The sequence below is a fragment of the Hyla sarda genome, chromosome 11 (assembly GCF_029499605.1).
Source record: "Hyla sarda isolate aHylSar1 chromosome 11, aHylSar1.hap1, whole genome shotgun sequence".
In the NCBI taxonomy this organism is placed as follows: domain Eukaryota; kingdom Metazoa; phylum Chordata; class Amphibia; order Anura; family Hylidae; genus Hyla; species Hyla sarda.
The window spans coordinates 45,665,578-45,687,781 of NC_079199.1; the positions used below are offsets into that span (position 1 = coordinate 45,665,578).

The 22,204-nt window shown below is 41.9% G+C and overlaps 1 protein-coding gene across 7 annotated transcripts in view; it reads left to right on the top strand.

Moving 5' to 3' along the window:
- The window catches only part of SYNE2 (spectrin repeat containing nuclear envelope protein 2), a 355,793-nt gene that overhangs the window by 264,721 nt on the left and 68,868 nt on the right, over positions 1–22,204 (top strand). For all 7 annotated transcript variants that reach the window (XM_056546593.1, XM_056546588.1, XM_056546590.1 and 4 more), the window contains 10 exons: positions 1,863–2,059; positions 2,653–2,785; positions 7,703–7,885; positions 8,861–9,007; positions 10,480–10,656; positions 12,849–13,004; positions 17,928–18,074; positions 18,368–18,538; positions 19,195–19,328; positions 21,773–21,977. In XM_056546593.1, the coding sequence (XP_056402568.1) occupies positions 1,863–2,059; positions 2,653–2,785; positions 7,703–7,885; positions 8,861–9,007; positions 10,480–10,656; positions 12,849–13,004; positions 17,928–18,074; positions 18,368–18,538; positions 19,195–19,328; positions 21,773–21,977 (1,650 nt within the window). The remainder of the gene's footprint in view (positions 1–1,862; positions 2,060–2,652; positions 2,786–7,702; positions 7,886–8,860; positions 9,008–10,479; positions 10,657–12,848; positions 13,005–17,927; positions 18,075–18,367; positions 18,539–19,194; positions 19,329–21,772; positions 21,978–22,204) is intronic.

The following is a 22,204-nucleotide window of genomic DNA, read 5'->3' on the forward strand; positions in this document are numbered from 1 at the left end:
CTCTGGGTAACAAACACATCATGTGAACACATTATCATGTGACAACTCAAAGGTCCTTAAAGGTCCTCAACCCCTTAAGGACCAAGGACATACCGGTACGTCTCCTGAAAACCCACCACTAGGGGTCCCAATACCTACTGGGACACTAACTAGTCCTACAGCAGCATCAGGCGTGTCCATGAATCATAGACAAGAGATGACTCCTGGACAAGGCTACATGAGCAGACACACCAATCACCTTCCACCAATACAAAGAGGGACACGCTCCTTTCTACCACACACCAATCACCTCCCATCACCACAAGGAGGGACACGCCCCCTTCTACCACACACCAATCACCTCCCATCACAAGGAGGGACACGCCCCCTTCCCCTGAGAGGATTTCTAACACAGTGAGCTCATGAAAAGAGGGATTTTTATAATAAATATAGGAGATAGAGACATAAAAACTAGGGCTAAGATTTATTAAACTGTGTGAGATAAAAGTGGAGATAATTTTCCACAGCAACCAATTACAGCTCAGCTAACGAGCTCTGGTAAAGTGAAAGCTGTGATTGGTTGCTGTGGGAGTAACACATTATAATTTTTTTTTGTGGGATCTGACAGATACGCTTGAATATATTAGTGGTTCCTCAACATACAATATTAATTGGTTCCAGGAGGACCATTGTATATTGAAACCATTGTATGTTGAGTACATATGTCTATGGAAAACTGGTAATTGGTTCTGGAGCCCTGGAACCATTGTATATTAAATACATATCTCTATGGAAAACTGGTAACTGGTCTTGGGACAACCATTGTAAGTTGATTGTATGGGGAGCGTTTAACAAACCAGTGAGCCTCCAGCTGTTGCATAACTACCAAATGCCCGTACAGCCATTGACTGTCTGAGCATGCTTGGAGTTGTAGTTTTGCAACTGCTGGAGGCAGTGTGGTTGGGAAACATTGATGTATGGGGTGTATTGTGTGTACCGTATATGATGTGTGACATCACGTACTGTACTGTACTGTAAATACCTTCAGGAAGGATAGAATATCCCCCATTGCGATCCTGTACACTACAGCTAACCAGGAAGGGGAGGGCAGCCAGCAGCCCATGGTATGCCTGAAGCAAGATTCTGCAGGCTATTGGTTATGGCTGCAGTGGGGGGACAGGGCCTGCACTGAGCTCACAGTGGAGGTCTGCGGGATATGTACGTAACAGGAAGAAGAACGGAGAATGGGGCACATAAAACTGCTATCCGCCGGATGCTAAAGCAGTCAGCGCTGCCTGATAGCTCTTTTTGCAATGGCACCGACACACGGAAGCATCATATGTTGATACTGCCTTCAACATACGATGGGCTCTGAGAGGCCATCTTATGTTGAAACAATCATATATCGGGACCATCGTATGTCGGGGACCACTGTATAAAGAAAACCTAACTAAAATGCAAATGTGGGTCTTAGGTTGTCCAGTGCCATCTTAATAGTAGGTCAAAAATGCTCTTTAAATGGAAGATTTGTCCAGGTGGGATAAATCCTTAACATTTTCTTTATTAGGGGATGGATGCATCTTGGAGCTTGGTCCATTACCCAGAACAAAGAGCTGCTGCAGGTGCTGCTTCAAGTTTGGTGGACTTATCTTGACTATGTGTTTACATGGTTGTCTATTTATCTGAATGACAACCACATAATACTAAGTTTCTCTGGCAGGGGCTGCACCGAGCTGCCCATACCCCTGCAAAAAGCAGACAATGATAAATGGGCCACAATCTATGAAGGGGTTATCCAGATGGGATTTATCTAATTTATACATAGTTTTTAAGACCTAATACTACCTAAAACATTTTATTTATTATTTGTATTACCATTCCAGAAAATCCAGAAGCATATTGATGAGAATGAATCCAGACTGAGCCAGTTAGTTGTGTCTGGTAAGAATTTACAGAGCGCAGTGGCTTGTCCAGAACTGGACACCCGGATTACCAAAGTGGAACAGCAGTGGTCACAACTATCTAAGAAAGTCAACCATGAGCTACACAGACTGGAGTCTCTTATAAGTCATTTAACAAGGTCAGAATCACCAAGAACTGTATCGTGTTTTATACATTATGTCAATTGCTAGTTTCAGATTTATCAAAAAACACAAAAAATTACATTCTTGGAAAAGTTTATAGAATTTGAGGTTTTTCTAATAAAAAGAAACAAAGAAGTCATATAGCACCATTAAAATGTTCTGCTCCTTGTGCCCATATGAACCAATCATGTGAATTAATAGGATTATGAAAATGCTTTCATTCTTTGCAGAAGCAGCTATTTTGTTTTGCAAGTTATTAGTTTTAGGGGCAAAAAAGCTACATAAAATTTTTTGGTTTTAAATGAATGACTGGAGTATGGTCTTCATGAATTTCAGCAATGCAAGCAATTGGAAACACAAAGGCCACTGCCAAAGAGGTTGCTGCATTTTGAGCGAACGTTACACAGGAGAGCAGAACTGCGTCCTGTAGATTTCCACTAGATACCATAATTACATTAGATGACTTAATGGCTCAGAGAGCGTACTTGAGAAGTTAAGGTTATTTCTTCTACTTGTTTATACATAGGGATTGGGTTCTGATGGAAGTGCTGATTTTTTTTTCTTTTTTCTACTGTTTTATTTTCTACAGTTATAACAAAGACTCATCTGAATTATCAACATGGCTGGAATCTGCCCGACAAAAGCTAAGCATTAGCAGGACACAGTCATTGGATGCTTCCCAGAAATTGGACACCATCAAAAACAACTTGAACAACTTTTTTGTAAGGCAACTGACAAAGCCATACATTTTTTAAATAGTTTTTGGGTGGGGTCCACTCAACCAACATCTATCATGTGATACATGTTAGATTGGTTAAGGATCTGGCCATGTTTCCGTATCTCCAATAGACTTGTATAGAAGCAGGTCGCAAACATGGGGTTCTATACAACTCCTGCTTTATTACATCCATCCATTGGAGAAGAAATAGAGACGCAAAGGTTGGATCCCCACCAGTGTTACATTTATAACTTGTCTTGAGGATGAATTTTAAATGTTAAAGGATAACTTTCTCTCTGAAATACTTCTGATAAATTACTATGTCAGAAGTTTTGATTGGTTTTGGTCCAGATGCTGAGACCCTTACAGGTCACTAAAATGATTGGACAGAAATGCCAAACTAAGCACTGTGCCCATTCGCTCCCACCCAACACTGCTCTGCTCTGCCCCATAAATCAAAACATCTTATTATCACATTGACATGTCAGAAGTTTTTAAATATGTTTTTTATCTATATTAACTCACAAACAACTAAATGGAAAAATTACAGTGAGGCAAAAAAGTATTTAGTCAGCCACCAATTGTCAAAGTTCTCCCTCCTGAAAAGATGAGAGAGGCCTGTAATTTTCATCATAGGTATACCTTAACTATGGGAGACAGAATGAGAAATAAAAATCCATAAAATCACATTGTTTGATTTTTAAAGAATTTATATGCAAATTGTAGTGGAAAATAGGTATTTGGTCAATAACAAAAGTTCATCTCAATACTTTGTTATATCTCCTTTGTTGGCAATGACAAACATTATCTGTAAGTCTTCACAAGGTTTTCACACACTGTTGCTGGTACTTTGGCCCATTCCTCCATGCAGATCTCCTCCTAAGCAGTGATGTTTTGGGGCTGTCGCTGGAGAACACAGACTTTCAACTCCCTCCAAAGGTTTTCTATGGGGTTGAGATCTGTAGTGGGCTAGGCCACTTCAGGACCTTGAAATTCTTCTTACGAAGCCATTCCTTTGTTGCCCGGGTGGTGTGTTTGGGATCATTGTCATGCTGAAAGACCCAGCCACATTTTATCTTCAATGTCCTTGCTGATGGAAGGAGGTTTTCACTCAAAATCTCAAGATATATGGCCCATTCATTCTTTCCTTTACACAGATTAGTCATCCTGGTCCCTTTGCAGAAAAACAGCCCCAAAGCATGATGTTTCCACCTCCATGATTCACAATAGGTATGGTGTTCTTTGGATACAACTCAGCATTCTTTCTCCTCCAAACGCGATGAGTTGATATTTTACCAAAAAGTTCTACTTTGGTTTCATCTGACCATATGACATTCTCCCAATCCTCTTCTAGATCATCCAAATGCTCTCTAGCAAACTTCAGATGGGCCCGGACATGTACTGGCTTAAGCAGGGGGACACATCTGGCACTGCATGATTTGAATCCCTGGCAGTGTAGTGTGTTACTGATGGTAGTCTTTGCTACTTTGGTCCCAGCTCTCTGCAGGTCATTTACTAGGTCCTCCTGTGTGGTTCTGGGATTTTTGCTCATCGTTCTTGTGATCATTTTGACATCACGAGGTGAGATCTTGCATTGAGCCCCAGATCAAGGGAGATTGAGTGGTCTTGTATGTCTTCCATTTTGTAATAATTGCTCTCACAGTTGATTTCTTCACACCAAGCTGCTTGCCAATTGCAGGTTCAGTCTTCCCAGCCTGGTACAGGACTACAATTTTGTTTCTGGTGTCCTTTGACAGCTCTTTGGTCTTGGCCATAGTGGAGTTTGGAGTGTGACTGTTTGAGGTTGTGGACAGGTGTCTTTTATACTGATTACAAGTTCAAACAGGTGCCATTAACACAGGTAACGAGTGGAGGACAGAGGAGACACTTAAAAAAAGTTACAGGTCTGTAAGATCCAGTAATCTTGCTTGTTTGCAGGTGACCAAATACTTATTTTACTGAGGAATTTACCAATTCATTCATTAGAAATAACACAATGTGATTTCCTGTATTCTTTCAATTCTACAATCAGAAAATAGGAACAGATAATACAAAAAGAACATGTCTCACTATCTACAATATCTGTAATCAGTTAAAAAACAAACAAAAAAAAAAAAAAAAAACACTGTACCCATTCCCAGCCTTCTATTAAAGGGGTACTCCACTGGAAAACATTTTTTTTATAAATCAACTGGTGCCAGAAAGTGAAACAGATTATTAAATTACTTCTATTTAAAAATCTTAATTCTTCTAGTACTTATCAGCTGCTGTATGCTCCACAGGAAGTTCTTTTCTTTTTTAATTTCCTTTCTATCTGACCACAGTGCACTTTGCTGACACCTCTGTCCATTTTAGGAACTGTCCAGAGAAGAAGCAAATCTCCATAGGAAACCTCTCCTGCTCTGGACAGTTCCTAAAATGGACAGAGGTGTCAGCATAGAGCACTGTGGTCAGACAGAAAGGAAATTCAAAAAGAAAATAACTTCCTCTTGAACATACAGCAGCTGATAAGTACTGGAAGGCTTAAGATTTTTTAATTTTTTAAAGTAATAGTAAGATTAATACATTTTTATATATAATATATAAAATGTTTTCCAGTAGAGTACCCCTTTAATATAAGAGACATCGTCCCACCACATTATGTGGAGGCAGTGTCTGATCTTTTTCATCAGTGTTTGTAGCTAGGCATTCCTTTATACAGGGCTGTATTTACCTTTGGGCAACTGTAGGCTTGTTCCTAGGGCAGCAGTGTTAGGGTTCGTTCACACTACGGAATGCACGCTGAATCTCCACTTGCGTAATTCAGCGAGCGGAGATCCAGCCTAGCAGCCGCCTTTGGGGGTAGGACCCCGTGGCACTGCGCCATCACCATTGACGGCTATGAAGTGCTCGCGTAATTCCGCAGGAAGAATTAACATGTTCATTCTCTGTGAGGAACAATTCCAGTGGTGGAATTTTCTGCCGCTCAAATTTCTCAGTGTGAATGGGTCTCGCGGAAACCCATTCACACTGATGCAAAACTTCACTGCGCGTAATTCCGCTAGCGGAATTCCTTCTGTGGAATTACGTGGGAATTGCATAATGTGAACGCACCCTTAAGGGTGCAGCACTTGAGTGAGTAAAGAACAAAAATGTGCCACAATGAATCTAGAACAAAATCTGCATGTAATCCATGAAGTTTTGCTGCAAATTTGGACAGATCCACATGAAAAATTCAGACATATTTGGTATCGCCCTAATGGCGTGTATTCTGTATGATGTCCAGGGCAACACAGGCTGTAAATACTGCCTTTTCTTGACACTGAGCAAGGTTTTCGTACACTGCCATAGATTTTTGTCTAAATACCCTGGCCAAGACATGGCTTGTTAGCACCAGTCTAAAACCATGTTATAGAATAATTGGATTTATTTATATGTAGCTACTTCTACATACTTGTGGTCCCCTCAGTAGACCAGGGAGCCATCACAGACTATCTGAATCCAAGCAGTACAGTGGTTAACTGTCCAGTGGTTTCGGGAGATTGTCAGTAAATGGTTTACACTTTATTCTCGCTCAGCATTTAGAACATCCAGTACAAACATTACGGTGGCATTGCATGCCAGAGATCAACAAACTGATATTTCTGTTGGGTCCTTCCTGACATGATTTATTAAATGTCTTCATATCCTAAACCAAACTCTTGCATTCGAAATGTTCTTGTGCCAAAAACACTTGACGCTACAGAAAACTGAAAAATAATACAAGAATAGCTCAAATAATTCACTTTTCTGCAGGAGATAGAGAATAGATTTCCAAGAATAAATCAACCACTACCACATGTTAATGGGATAACTAACAGCCTCACCAGAAGAGGCTTGGAAGCCATAGAGAAGTGGTTATTATGGAAAGTCATGGAAAGAGTGAACAACTACTCAGTCAGTCATTGTACTGGAAAATGAAATAGTTAGAAGAACATTGATACAATATGTTGGATGTATGAATTCCAATACATATAGGGGGCATTTTAATTCATAACCTGAACTAATCTCTCCTAAAAGGGGTACTCCGCTGCCCCAGCTTTCGGAACATTTTGTTCCGAACATTTTGAGTGGGAGGCGGGGGGGGGGCTGTCGTGATGTCACCGCCACGCCCCTTGTGATGTCACACCACACCCCCTCAATGCAAGTCTATGGGAGGGGGTGTGGCACCCCGAGGGGTGTGGATGTGACGCACCCCTCGGGAACCCAGCCGCCCACACCCAGCATTCTAAACAAACGCTGGGTGCTGCACAGAGATCGCGGGGGTACCAGCAGCGGGACCCCCCCCTCCTGCAATCAGACATCTTATCCCCTATCCTTTAGATAGGGGATAAGATGTCTAGGGGCAGAGTACCCCTTTTAAGGTCTCCTAGTTTTGCCCCTATTACCTGTTCTCCCCATCATGAGTGGACAAGCCTCTATCGAACAAAAAAATCAACATCCTCACCTCCTAAAATATGATGTGCTGCGAGCCAACATCCTATTAGTGGTTAATTCGGTTTGTGTGACCATCTTGTTTTCATTCACTTAGTCACATGATTACATTGCCCCATAATATGAAGTCTTACACCCACCAAGATAATAGAATGGTCACAACCTCTGACATGATCCTCATACTAAGCCTATGCTGCTGTCATAATTTGTATGATATGGTTTGCAGAAGGGTGTTCATCCCTAAGGGATACTGACTCCTAACTAATGTAGTCATGAGCAGGTCCCCTTTTCCTACAAAATCAGCATACTCCACCTCTTCTTTTGCTGAGATTTTCAAAATGTAGGTTTTACAGCACTGGGCAGAACATATAAAATAAATGGAATTGTTAAAATGGGCTAAGATGACTGTTTCTTACTTAGTTTTTTTTATGGATTGTGTTGGACAAATCATATTTTCTTGCATTTACAGGAATTTACAAATGATGTGGACCAGAAATCTTCCTTAAAGACCTCAGTAGTGAATGCTGGTAACCAGCTTCTCCGACTGAGGGAATCTGATACTTCAGTCTTAAAATTAAGCTTGGCAAAGTTTGAGGAAAGTTGGATGGATCTTATAGGAGCATTGCCCGCTACCCAAGACAAGCTGCAACAAGTAAGGAGCTATTCTTATGTTACGATCCATCCAGGTAGACTGTTGTCATGTTATACCTTGTTCTTACTGTAGATTCATTGTTTTTTAGTTACCAAAATGCTGGGACAATTTAATTCTAGTTGTGATATCTGTTCATCGGAGATGATACTTGAAGCTTCTCAGCCCCAATGCAAATTTTGTTAAAGATCACCAAGTATTTTGTGTTATTTGTAGTATTGGCCTCCTTATATGGTGCATAGGAAATTTTTCGCACCCCTCAGTCTCTTTGGCTTAAGTGTGTCCTTAAACCCCAGCATCTCATATAGCCACATTATTTCTGCTCATTTGGGCAGAAATAAGAAATCAGTCCCAAAATCATTATAAGAATGTAAAAACATCTTCTTGGATACCCTCATCATAAGATTTACAATTTTTTATGGCTATTTCAAACCTATGAATGTAGGGCGTGAGAATCGACTAGATATCTAAAGCTTCCAATTTCACCATCCCACTTGAGACAAGAATAGATTCTTATAACTCACAGCTTGGAAAGACAGGTGTGATATCAAAAAGGATGTTGGTTACAAAGTGTTATGGTGGCATATAAAAGTGGGTGCGGATCCTATAGTGTGAAGTTTGGGTACCTGACTTACTACTCTTACTGTAAAGAACCCGCTTCTAGGACCTCCCCCCCCCCCCCCCATTCCTGAGATAAACATATAACTATTAGAACAAAGAGGTCTGGTTGATCCCTATGCTCCTATCCCTAAGTGCACCTATCGCTTGGTGGCTTCCTAAACGTAGTTAACTACACTATTGTGTATGCCAAAAAAGTACACTTTTCAGAATTGGTTTCAGTGAAATGGTATGATGTCATATTTTTCGTTTTATTTTTTTTTTTAAGCAAAAAAAAATGTTGATTTTAAATAAATAATAAACTGATTACCCATTCCTTCATTATAGCTTCTTATTAATTTGTATAAATTCATCTTGCAGCAACTGGTGGAGAAACTTCCGTCTCTTGACGCAATCAAAGACTTAATGGACTGGATGAGAGAAGACAATGAGATAAGAGAACTTCAGTCTTTACAGAATATCCCGACCACCGCAGATGACATCAGAGTTCTTCTTCAGCGATATAAGGTAAAACATGATGTAAAGCAACATAATAAAGAAGTGATATATGAAAATATGATCATTCAGACTATTTAGACACCAATAAATGGGTTTCCCATAATTAACATTTTTTTTTAAATCAAAATCCATGTGCCATCACACTGCCACATACCCAAATACACTTACTAGGTGACTACCTTCTATATTTTTGCACTTCGGTTACCCATTAGTCCTTTATTGTACAGTGAGTAAACAGGAGGGTCCTGCTGCTCAGCCCATGGGACTGCCATTTTAGTCAGGAAAGCTACATTACTCATCTCCTCTAGGCTACACAGCCAAGCATGGTAGCGTTCACTGCGCATGCTCATCCAGTGCAGATGGGGAAACTGCACATGCGCAGACACTCTGCACAGGGAGAGTAGTATATTCACTATAAAGAGATAGGGGATAACAAGTGTGCATGCCGGTCCTGGGAACAAAATAACTACTAGAGAATGTATTCAGTAGCAACATGGTATCTAAGGCAAGATATCATGGTGGGGGGGGGGGGGGGGGGCAGTTATTTCACAGGAACTTTTTATTAAAAATGTATTATATTTACAAACTATTTAGTTGTAATATAGGGAAAATTATGCCATCACTTAGACTCTGGAAAAACCACTGGGGAATAAATGTTGATAATCTTCCTCTTGCTTGTACTGTGGTTTGCGCATATTCCATCATAAGGTCAAATGTTCTTAAACAGAACTCAATACTGTACTCACTACGGAGGCAGACCATGCATCTGCTATTAAAGGGGTACTCCGGTGGAAAACATTTTTTTTTCTTTATCAACTAAACAGATTTGTAAATGACTTCTATTTAAAAATCTAAATCCTTCCAGTACTGATCAGCTGCTGTATAATACAGAGGAAGTTCTTTTCTTTTTTGAATTTCTTTTCTGTCTGTCCACAGTGCTCTCTTCTGACACCTCTGTCCATGTCAGGAACTGTCCAGAGCAGGATAGGTTTGCTATGGGGAACTGTTCCTGCTCTGGACAGTTCCTGACATGGACAGAGGTGTCAGCAGAGAACACTGTGCTCAGACTGAAAAGAAATTCAAAAAGAAAAAAACTTCCTCTGTATTATACAGCAGCTGATAAGTACTGGAAGGATTAAGATTTTTAAATAGAAGTAATTAACAAATCTGTTTAACTTTCTGGCACCAGTTGATTAAAAAATATATATTTTTCACCAAAGTACCCCTTTAAGCCCATGTTATGAGTGAGTCAGGCACTGACCTGCTTCTCCTGCTTCCCGTTATAGTGTTTGTCTTATGTCACCACTGAGTTAAGTAGCAGCTATATAAATCCGTATATGGAGCGCTCACTCACCTGGGGCTTTAGGCAGCCAAGCTGGTTATATTTTTTTGACTTTATGACTGTGATTATGATGGATGCTTTAATGTATTATTTAAGCAGTTATCTATTTGAAAGCATTCTATGCTTGTCCTTTTGCCAGGGTTTGCGTAGAGAAATGAGCCATAAGCAATGGATTGTCGATTATGCCAACCAGTCATTACTTCAGTTCAGTGTGGGTGATGTTGAAAGCAAACGTTATGTGCGGACAGAGCTTGCAGAACTCCTGGGCACCTCGACTCTACAATGGAAACAATTGCAGGGAAATATCCATTCAAAGGTATGTACATTGCCTACCATTAAAGGGGTACTTCCATGGAAAACTTTTTTTTAAATCAACTGGTGCCAGAAAGTTAAACAGATTTGTAAATCACTTCTATTAAAAATGTTTAATCCTTCCAGTACTTTTTAGGGGCTGTATACGAAAGAGAAATCCAAAAAATAAATGCATTTCCTCTGATGTCATGACCACAGTGCTCTCTGCTGACCTCTGCTGTCCATTTTAGGAACTGTCCAGAGCAGCATATATTTGCTATGGGGATTTTCTCCTGTTCTGGACAGTTCCTGAAATGGACAGCAGAGGTCAGCAGAGAGCACTGTGGTCATGACATCAGAGGAAATGCATTTCTTTTTTGCATTTCTCTTTAGTATACAGCCCCTAAAAAGTACTGGAAGGATTAAGATTTTTTTAATAGAAGTGATTTATAACTCTCTTTAACTTTCTGGCACCAGTTGATTTATAAATAAAACGTTTAACCCCTTTAAGTTGTAGCTTCACCCTGTGATGTAACTAGGGGCCTGTGTGCCTCAGGCCAAACGTTGTCACCCCCTGCTCATGACAGCACTGATAAGCTATATCAAAAAATAAAAATACAGAAAAATAAATAAAAAAGAAAAAAGTTGAACATTACATGCTGCAGAAGAATAGGGTTCAGTGTCTCTAGAACATTTGCAGTAGGTATTTGCAATATTAAATGATGGATGAGATGAAATTCAAAGATTGTGGACTGTTTGGAGGGAATTTATCATTTTGCTTAGATTCTTACACGATGCAAACCCTGCAGTGCATGTGTGTGCTTTCCCCAGTTGCTGCGCAAAATGTATTATGTGGCGCACATACCTTCATAAATCTGCGCAAATGACCGGAAGCCCCTGGAGAGCGCAAAGAAGGCTGAAAAGCTCATGCTCATTTTTATGCCAGCTCGACACTGAAAAACTTTTTGTGCAAAGAAAATTTTTGGGCAAAAAAAATTCAGCGCACCAACAAATGTGTCTGCTACCCATGGCTCCTGGAAGCACACAACAAGAAAAATAAACAAGCCAGCGTAGCTAACATAAAATAGCACAAAAAAGGTTTTTCACAGGGACCGCCAGCAATCAGAGGTAATCTATGGGAAAATCCTGTAGAAATCATTGAATTCCCCAGCAGCGCTTCCACTGGGGAAATGAAAAATGATGCCGTCATTATTAAAAATGTGTCCTCTAGAGCAGAAGTATCCAAACTGTGGACCTCCAGATGTTGCAAAACTACAACTCCCAGCATGCTTGATGTTGTCGTTTTGTAACCTCTGGAGGTCCACAGTTTTGAGACCACTGCTCTAAAATGAGAGAAGCTCTTTCTAGCTGCCTGGGTTAAAGGGGTTATCCAGGAAAAAACAGTTTTTTTTTATATAATAAAAATAGTAATTCTATTAAAAAAAATCTTAATCCTTTCAGTACTTATGAGCTGCTGAAGTTGAGTTGTTCTTTGCTCTCTAAGTGCTCTCTGATGACACCTGTCTCGGGAACCGCCCGGTTTAGAAGCAAATCCCCATAGCAAACCTCTTCTCCTCTGTGCGGTTCCCGAGACAAGCAGAGATGTCATTAGAGAGCACTGTTTCCAGACAGAAAACAACAACTCAACTTCAGCAGCTGATATTTATTGAAAGGATTAAGATTTTTAAATAGAAGTAATTTACAAATCTGTTTAAGTTTCTGTAGCTAGTTGATCTACATATATATAAAAAAATTCATTTCCTGGAATACCCCTTTAATAGGAGAAGGCCTTACAATTCCCGATAGCAGTGATCTCCAACTTGTGGACCTCCAGATGTTGCAAAACTACAACTCCCAGCATGCCCGGACAGCCGTTGGCTGTCCGGGCATGTTGGGAGTTGTAGTTTTGCAACATCTGGAGGTCCGCAGGTTGGAGACCACTGCCCTATAGTATATAGAAAAGTGTATATCAAACCCGATTTAATGGCACAATTATAAAATGATACCTATCATTATTAAATCCGTTGCGTTGAAATATGTCTCTTTTTGGAAAGTCCACTTCTGCAGTGGACTTTTTTTTCTATAATATCATCTCAGGGTAGGATACATCAGACAGGTCCTTTGTGTCACTCAGCTATAATAGCTGCTCTAGGTTACTAGGATTTATGTTTCTGTATTGGAGACACGATGAGCACTATAGCACTTTTCTCTTTTCAGATACAACTCTTGGAGCAGGCTCTTGAGAGTATATCAGACCAGGAAAGTAGGAGGCAGACAATAAGCAATTGGTTTGATGCCCAACAGCAAAGACTGAAAAAATTACATAGGCCATCAAGTATAACAGCTGCCGAGAGAGTGTTGGCAGAGTGTATGGTAAGTGCTGACAACAGCTCAAACCTATCAAGAGCTTTTCTAACAAAATCCACTTGTGCTCGATACAGCTCTTGCCTAAACCTTCCAGAAAAAAGTTTAGTCTATTTTCTATTCTATGTTTGTGTTGTGAGTGGCATTTCATTTTGCCCAAAGTATTCCATACATCTATGCATAAAATGTGATTTGGGTGATCATGTGCCAGCTCGGTAAAGATGCAAAAAACAATTCCAGCTCTTTCTTCTCTCTTTTTCCATTTCTTTCTATTACTCTTGCTTTTTCCCCTTCATTCCTGCCACCTCACCCAAGTATTTGCCTTAAAGGGGTATTCCGCCCCTAGACATTTTATCCCCTATCCAAAGGATAGGGGATAAGATGTCAGATCGCCGCGGTCCCGCTGCTGGGGACCCCCGGGATCCCCGCTGTGGCACCGCGCTATCATTACAGCACAGAGCGAGTTCGCTCTGTGCGTAATGACGGGCGATACAGGGGACGGAGCTGCGTGACGTCATGGCGCCGTCCCCTCGTGACATCACGGCCCGTCCCCTTAATGCAAGTCTATGGGAGGGGGCGTGACGACCGCCACGCCCCCTCCCATAGACTTGTATTGAAAGGGGCGGGCCGTGGTATCACGAGGGGCGGAGCCGTGACGTAACGATGCTCCGGCCCCTGTACCGCCCATCATTACGTGCAGAGCGAACTCGCTCTGTGCTGTAATGATAGCGCGGTGCTGCAGCGGGGATCCCGGGGGTCCCCAGCAGTGGGACCGCGGCGATCTGACATCTTATCCCCTATCCTTTGGATAGGGGATAAAATGTCTAGGGGCGGAATACCCCTTTAAAGGGGTACTCCGGTAGAAATAAAATTGACTAGTGCCAGAGAGTTAAACCGATTTGTAAGTTACTTCTACTTCAAAATCTTAATCCTTCCAGAACTTATCGCCTGCTGCAGTCAGGAACTGTCCAGAGCAGGATAGGTTTACTATGGGGATTTTCTTTTCTTCTCTACTCTGGACAGTTCCTGACATGACAGTTAAAGACTTCCACAGGGCGGTGGGTGGATAACGGCGCTGACCAAGATAGGACATGTCCGGTGAGTAAAAGGATTTATTCAAATGCAACGTGTTTCACTGCGCTTGCGCGGCTTCCTCAGGCCTATGCCTGAGGAAGCCGTGCAAGCGTGGTGAAAGGATTTATTCAGATGCAACAGATTTCACCGCGCTTGTGCTGCTTCCTCAGGCCTATTCATGAGGAAGCCGCGCAAGCACGGTGAAATGCATTGCATTTGAATAAATCCTTTTACTCACCGGACGTGTCCTATCTTGGTCAGTGCCGTTATCCACCCACCGCCCTGTGGAAGTCTTTACCTGCCGTATCTCGTTAAGTTCGGGGAGGCTGCAGACCAGGCTTTCTTACTCACCCACACTGACCATTGTTGTGTGTGAGCTCACACAACCGCCTCTGGTAAGCGTTTCTTACTACACTAGCCTGAACCTTACAGTGGCTATTTTACGTTATGAAGCGTTCTTCCCTTTTGTTTTAGTTCCTGATATGTACAGAGGTGTCAGCTGAGAGCACTGTGGTCAGAGCACTGTGGTCAGACATCCTGTGGAGCATACAGCAGCTGATAAGTACTGGAAGGATTAAGATTTTTAAATAGAAGTAATTTACAAATCTGTTTATCTTTCTGGCACCAGTTGATTTAAGGCACCCGTGAGCCTATACCTAAGGCGGCAGTGTTGAGGAGGCAGCACCTAACAGCTGTGAATTTTACCTGCAGATTTGCAGTCAGCCGTTCACTATGTTGAGGATTTGTGATTGATTTCTGTGTATAGGATCTTCCTTCACATCGAGGACAGGGATAGCCAAAGTCAGCTGTGTGTGTAACTACTAGCGGCCAAGCGAGGGTGGGAATAGGGGTTGAACATGCAAATGATCCTGTAAGCCTCAATGTCATGGAAGGTCATAGACCAAAGAAATCTCCCAATATATGGGACTGCAGCGTAAATGATGGGCATCATTAAAATCAGGAAAAATCTCCCACTATATGGGACCGCAGCGTTTTCAGCCCTAAAAAAACGCCATGTGTGATCGCAGCTTTACAACAAATATCTAAATTAAAGAATTAATAAACTCTGACTCTGGTTCCATATAAAGGAGTTTTTATACTCTACAGGTTGTGAGAAATCTAATAAACAGACAGTATCCACTTCTAAACCTTTCGAAAGGGATTGTGAGACTGCTGGGTGAACTTGAAGATTATTTTGCTTTCAGTACAGGGCAAACAAGGCAGCAATTGTGTAAAGTGGCTGAGGATGGATATTTTGGGCCCTGGTTGTTTTGGAAATAAATGTCAATGTAATGGTGAAATGTTAGTGTCTGCACACATTTTTTAAAACCTTTTCTGTAAGAATATATATATATTTTTCTTTTATTATGTCTGTCTTTGAAGATACTGTGCAACTACAAGATATCCCATAAGTGAGTACACCCCGCACATTTTTGTAAATATTTTAATATATTTTTCATGTGACAACACTGAAAATATGACTCTCTGCTACAATGTAAAGTAGCGAGCGCACAGCCTGTATGACAGTGTTTAATGTTGTGTCCCCTCAAAATGACACAAGAAACAGCCATTAATGTCTAAACCTTGGCAACAAAAGTAAGTACACCTATAAGTGGAAATATCCAGATTGGACCCAATTAGCTATTTTCTCTCCATGATGTCATGTGATTTGTTACAGTTACAATGTCTCAGGCATGAGTTGAGAGCAAGTGTCTTAAAAGCTGGTGTTATCGCTCTCACACTCTTTAATACTGATCACTGGAGGTTCAGCATGGCACCTCATGGCAAAGAAGTCTCGGAAGATCTGAACAAAAAGAATTGTTGTTCTACAGAAAGATGGCCTAGGCTATAAGAAGAGGGTCAAGACCCTGAAACTGAGCTGCGGTATAGTGGGCAAGACCATATAGTGGTTTCACAGGAAAGGTTCCACTCAGGACAGGCCTCGCATTTGTCAAAGCCTCTTCTAAAGATGATGCACAAGAAAGCCTGCTAACAGTTTACTGAAGACAAGCAGACTAAGAACATGGATTACTGGTACCATGTCCTGTGGTCCATTTAGACCAAGATAAACTTATTTGGTTCAGTTGGTGACAAGTGTGTGTGGTGGCAACCAGGTGAGGAATACAAGACAAGTGTGTCTTTTCTACAGTCAAGCATGGAGGTCCTGCTGGCACTGGGGAGCTACAGTTCATTGAGGGAACCATCAATAGCAAGATATATACAGTGATCTACTGAAGCAGAGCATGATCCCCTGGGCCGTAGGGCAGTATTCCAACATAATAACCACCCCAAGCACACCTCCATGATGGCTACTACCTTGCTAAAAAAGCTGAGGGTAAAGGTGATGGCCTGGTCAAGCATGTCTCCAGACCTAAACCATCTGTGGGGCATCTGCAAATGGAAGGTGGGGGAGCGCAAGGTCTATATACATCCACCAGCTCTGTGGTGTCATCATGGAGGAGTGGAAGAGGACTCCAGTGGCATCCTGTGAAGCTGTGGTAAACTCTATGTCCAAGAGGCTCAAGGCAGTGCGGGAAAATAATGGTGGGCACACAAAATATTGACACTTTGGGCTCAATTTGGACATTTACACTTAGGAGTGTACTCACTGTTGTTGCAATGGTTTAGACATTACAGTGGTCCCTCAACATACGATGGTAATTCGTTCCAAACGGACCATCGTTTGTTGAAACCATCGCATGTTGAGGGAACCGTGCAATGTAAAGTATAGGACAGTGGTCTACAACCTGCAGACCTCCAGATGTTGCAAAACTACAACACCCAGCATGCCCGGACAGCCAACGGCTGTCCGGGCATGCTGGGTGTTGTAGTTTTGCAACATCTGGAGGTCCGCAGGTTGTAGACCACTGTTAGAGGAAGTTGTACTCACCTGTCCATGCCGCTCCGGACCGTCACCGCTGCCCGGGATGTCGCCGTCCATCGCTGTTGCTGCGTACCCGAGGTGTCCCCGACGCTCCGGCAAGGCCTCTGCTTCCCTGACATCCGCGCTCTCCGTCGCCGCCATCACGTCGCTACGCACGCCGCTCCTATTGGATGACGGGACGGCGTGCGATGGAGAGCACCGACGATGCAGAGGATCCCAAAGAGAACGCGCCGGAGCCCCGAGGACAGGTAAGCGATCGTCACCGGAGCACATGGGGCACCGTAAATGGCTATCCGGTGGCAGCTGAAGCAGTCTGCCGGATAGCCGTTTATGCGATGGCCCCGACATACAAAAGCATTGTATGTTGATGCTGCCTTCAACATGTGATGGCCTCTGAGAGGCCATCATATGTTGAAATGATCGTATGTCAGGGCCATCGTAGGTCGAGGGGTCACTGTGATAGCTGTGTGTTGAGTTATTTTGAGGGAACACAACATTAAACACTGTTATACAGGTTGTGCACCCACTACTTTTCATTGTAACAGAGGGTCATTTCTTCAGTGTTGTCACATGAAAAGATATAATAAAATATTTACAAAAATGTGAGGGGTGTACGCACTTATGTGAGATATTGTAAATCTCTAACAGACTTTTATGAAAGAAATGTTCTGCATAAGGACCAAATGTGTATGTCAGTCCTAAATAATGTCAAAGAAGAGGATATACAAGCCACAATATTTACATTAGTGCGACCGACCATTCAGAATATTAACACTGAATGTTCCAAAATGTAAATACTAATCTAGGACCTCAAGTTGAGGATCCTGAACTAAGGACCCACTCCCTCTACTAACCTAAAATGCCCTAAATGGATATATAATGGTGGATTTTCCAAAATTGACCAATCCCTTTAATTACCTTATATATTTCTAAAGTAACTAAAAATGTAGGAATAAAGTTGTTTGTTTTCCCAGGTGCTGGAGGAACAGCTGAAAGCTAAATCTGATGGTATTGAGGAACTGGATGCAAACAGTACAGCAGCAGGAGGCCCAAATGTTTTCAGTGAAGGTGGATTGACAAGAGAAACCTTACTTAAAAAGAGGGACACGGTTGCTAAACAGGTCAGTATTTAGCTTTAAAACAGATAAATCAAAAAAATAGTTAGATTCCTCTTATCAACATCTAATACTATAGAAATTCTAGGAGTCTGGCACTTGTACCTAGCCTGCAGCTTAAAAAAGTTAAAAATGAACTGACAGAGAAATGATGAAGATGTTCGGTTTTGGATTATGCTAAAATTGCTCAATGTAGACTAGTGTTCTCCAGCTGGTGGCTTTCCAGCTGTTGCAAAATGGCAACTTCCAGCAGGACATGCTAAGTATTTGCTTATATTCATCTCTGGTGTAAATTGCAGGTTGTAGAGCTAAAGAAATCCAGCCTCTCGGTGCTAGAGCATTGGAAAGACTATAACGAAAGCTATGGACATATAGAGAGGATGACTGTCAAACTGCAATATGTTCTAGAACAATGTACCTCTCCCTCTACATCAATGAACTCTCTGAATTTGCAGCTGAAGAAGTTACAGGTCTGTATACACAAGCTTATAAAGTTTGTTCAAATCGCTTTTTATTTGTACCAGTGCCCTTCAACCACTTACAGGAGCATTCTCCAACCTACAGTTCCCAGCTTTCGCAAACCTACAATATACCATAATGATGGAAATTGTAGTTTTGCCACAGTTTGAAGAACATTGACTTTTAGAGCATCATAATAATGTTGACCTGGCAGATAGGCCTTTGGGCCAAGGCAATATGAGATTTTTGCATCTGCATTGTAGACTTAGGGGCATATTCATTAAGCTGTGCCAGTGGAGCAGATGCCCGAATGTGCAAAAAACAAAAAAAAAATTAGCAACATTTGATGTATGTACACCGCACGTGCCAAGAGGGCATGGAGGATGCAAAAAGGAAGCTGTAAGGGAGCTCAGCCTTACATGCAACTTTCAGGGCTACTTGTGGCACTCAATGTCACAGAAATAGAAGCCATCTCCTGGCTAGCTCATATTTCTGCCCCAGGCGCAAGGGCAGCCATGGCACCGCTGGATTTACTAAGAGGTATGCGGACTGAAAATTGGCAGATTTTGTGGTGTACCAAAAACAGTAATTATCACCCTTAGTTCACCTAATGTTCAGTGATCTACTTGGCTAGTCCATACCTTATAATGTTGTTACTGTTCTATAGGCCATTCAAGAAGAAGTTGAGCAACATGAAGAAAAATGGAGTAGACTGCAAGGTTCTTTAAGTAACTTAAAATCTCTGTGTAGTCAATCAGCTATGGACATCCTGGAAGAGGAGCGCAGAGACATACGTGACAGGTCAGTGATTTCTGTTACACACTGTGCTTCAAATACTGTGATATTGTTTGTACCTCATGATATATTCGTCTACAGTAAATCACATTGAGGACTCAGATTGTATCCTAATATACCTGCATTCATTATTCCAATGCACAGTAAACTGTTCAGTTAATCTCCAGATAATAGTTTTACGTATAACAAACAAAAGTTGAACTACTGGTTCTGATCAAAGGAAATCCGCATATTCCACTGATCAGGAAAAATATTTTATAACTTTATGTGGTATGGGGTGTGTGATGTAGGGCAGATGGAATTACCCTAGGGGCAGATGGCATTAACCCTATGTATTTGTGAAGCAAGGGCGTGGTTTATCCTCAATACCACCCGAAGGTATACCGCTGGATCCTGGTCTAGGCACGGGGGCAATAATGACTCCGATGCCAAGTTACAGACAGCGGTAGCTTTACTGAGTCACATATGGAAGAGTCTATACAGTTCAGCCAGACCCACGGAGGGGAACAGTGACTTCAGAGACCTTAAGGGCTTGCTGGGACTTGCAGTGGATTTGGACAATTTTAGTGCAGGCCACGTTGACTTGACAATAGATGACTGTGACTGACTTGACTTGAGACTGACTAAGCTGTGATTGTAGCTTACTTGTAGCTTGTGGCTGCAGGACTGACTTGAGGATTCCTATAGACTCCAGACACACTCCTAGGCTTGACTCAGCAAAGACTTATCTCCAAAAAGAGAGAAGAGATTCCTCCCAGGGCTTTTATAGGAGAGACTCTGGTGGGGTCCCATAGGTCACCCTTTGGTCCCATGGTCACTGATACTTACTGAGTTACATTTGTGGTGACCCACGGTGTATGGCGGGACCACGGGGTGTAGGTGGAGGGGCAAGATGGTATTAACCGACAGGGCAAGGTGTTGTTAACCCCTAATGTTCGTGACGCCAGAGTGATTTTTGGGTACAGGAACCACACGAACGGTATCTTCGCTATTCCAATGGCTAGGTAGTGAAAGGAGAGTCTACAACCAGTTATGGTTTAAGGGAGGCTTTACTGAGTTTAGATAGATGGAATTATCTTCACAGCTAAGCTAGATTCCCAGAGAGGTGGCCAGGAACACAGAAGGACCTCGCAGCTTGCTGGGACCAATTAGACTGGTAATAAACTTTAGATAATTATCTTGAGGATTGACTTTAGACTGGACTTGAATTTGGGTAATGACAGCAGACATAGACTTACTGGAATGACTGTAGCTTTGCGGCCTTCCAGGTGCTGGTCACTAGCACTGAGGTATCTGGTGTTGGCTGGTCTCAGTAAAGACTGATGGTACAAGAGAGAGAATTGTAATGGCCGCCTCCTTATATAGATGGGGCTGAGCCAAAGCCCATTGGTCAAGCTGCGGGTCATAGGTTAAGCTGATGCTCTCTGGGTAACATCATGTGATAACATAGACATAACATATGACATTTCACAGGACCTTTAGACAACTGCTGGAGTCCTCCAAAGGTCCTTTATACTGACTATACATTAGGACACTGACTATCTATAAAATAAAATAGATAACAGTACAGTAACAGTAGGGGGGATACTGCAGAAGAGCCCCCAGGTCACTAAGAGATTTAACCTGACAGGGCCTAAGGGTAGTACAGAACCATGTTCTTTATTGGGACATTACATATTCACATGACAACTGGGGGTCACATGTTAACATTTCTTAAAGCAATAACACTTCTATACACACTTCACAGTAGAACATATGGCAGAAAATATATACATGAGGAGACCGGTGTACACTGAAGGGAGGCTGCCTGACTGGGCAGCAAGGGTATGGGGCAACAACTCCCATACTGGACCACCACATTTATATTTGATTATTATAGGAACCCCTAATTCTTTCTTTGGCTGGAATATTAACAACAATTGTGTGTGCCCATAAGGAACAACTATTTTAGTCAGGCAAGATGGTTCATTAGATGAATATTGGTCAGGGAGTGGCCAACCATGTAATGTATGTATGTGTATGAGGGTATCCGATTGAGTGGGCATCTAGTGATCAATTAAAAGGAAAGGTGCACCTCACTAGATCAGTAAAAAAAGAAATTCTGCATCCGACATGGTGGTGCACAGAGGCTTGTTGGACAACAAGCAGGGAAACATCTAAGGAAAAGATGAGGAGATTTAGCACCAATGGGGATTAGACATGGACAGAGATGTCAGCAGAGAGCCCTGTGCTCGTGATGTCAGCAGAGAGCTCTTTGTTCCAAAAAGAAAATAATTTACTATGTAGTATTCATCAACTAATAAATACTGGAAGGATTAAGATTTTTTTAATAGAAGAAATTTACAAATCTGTTTAACTTTCTGCAGCCAGTTGATTTAAATGTTATTATTTCCCACCGCACCCCTTTAAATCATCTAGTCATTTAAATGTCTTTCTTTTTGCCATGGCAGGTGGACCTCTGCAGGCAATAAACTCTCTGAACATCTTCTGGCAGCTAGGTCTTTGCTACAAATGTGGAAGGATTACACTGGATCGTGTTTAGATCTGGCACCACATATAGAGCAAGTGGAAGAAAAGTGTAAACAGCTCTTATGTGCTAAACTTTCTGAAGACAGAGAAGGTGACACCTTAGAACAAAGGATCCAGTATCTAAAGGTAAGTGAAAATAATGAATTAAAACTGAATGGAATGTTATGAAAACTACTGTGAACACTAAGTCTGGTATCTTATTCCCTTCTAACCAGCTAGAACACTTTGCTAGGCCAAGCCGAGGATACATATATCCAGTGGGAGTCATGAGGAATGGCTCTGTGGTGTGTCCAGTTTGTAACGAACCTGTGACATACAGTACTAAGTGCGTCTTAAAGGGGTACTCCGATGAA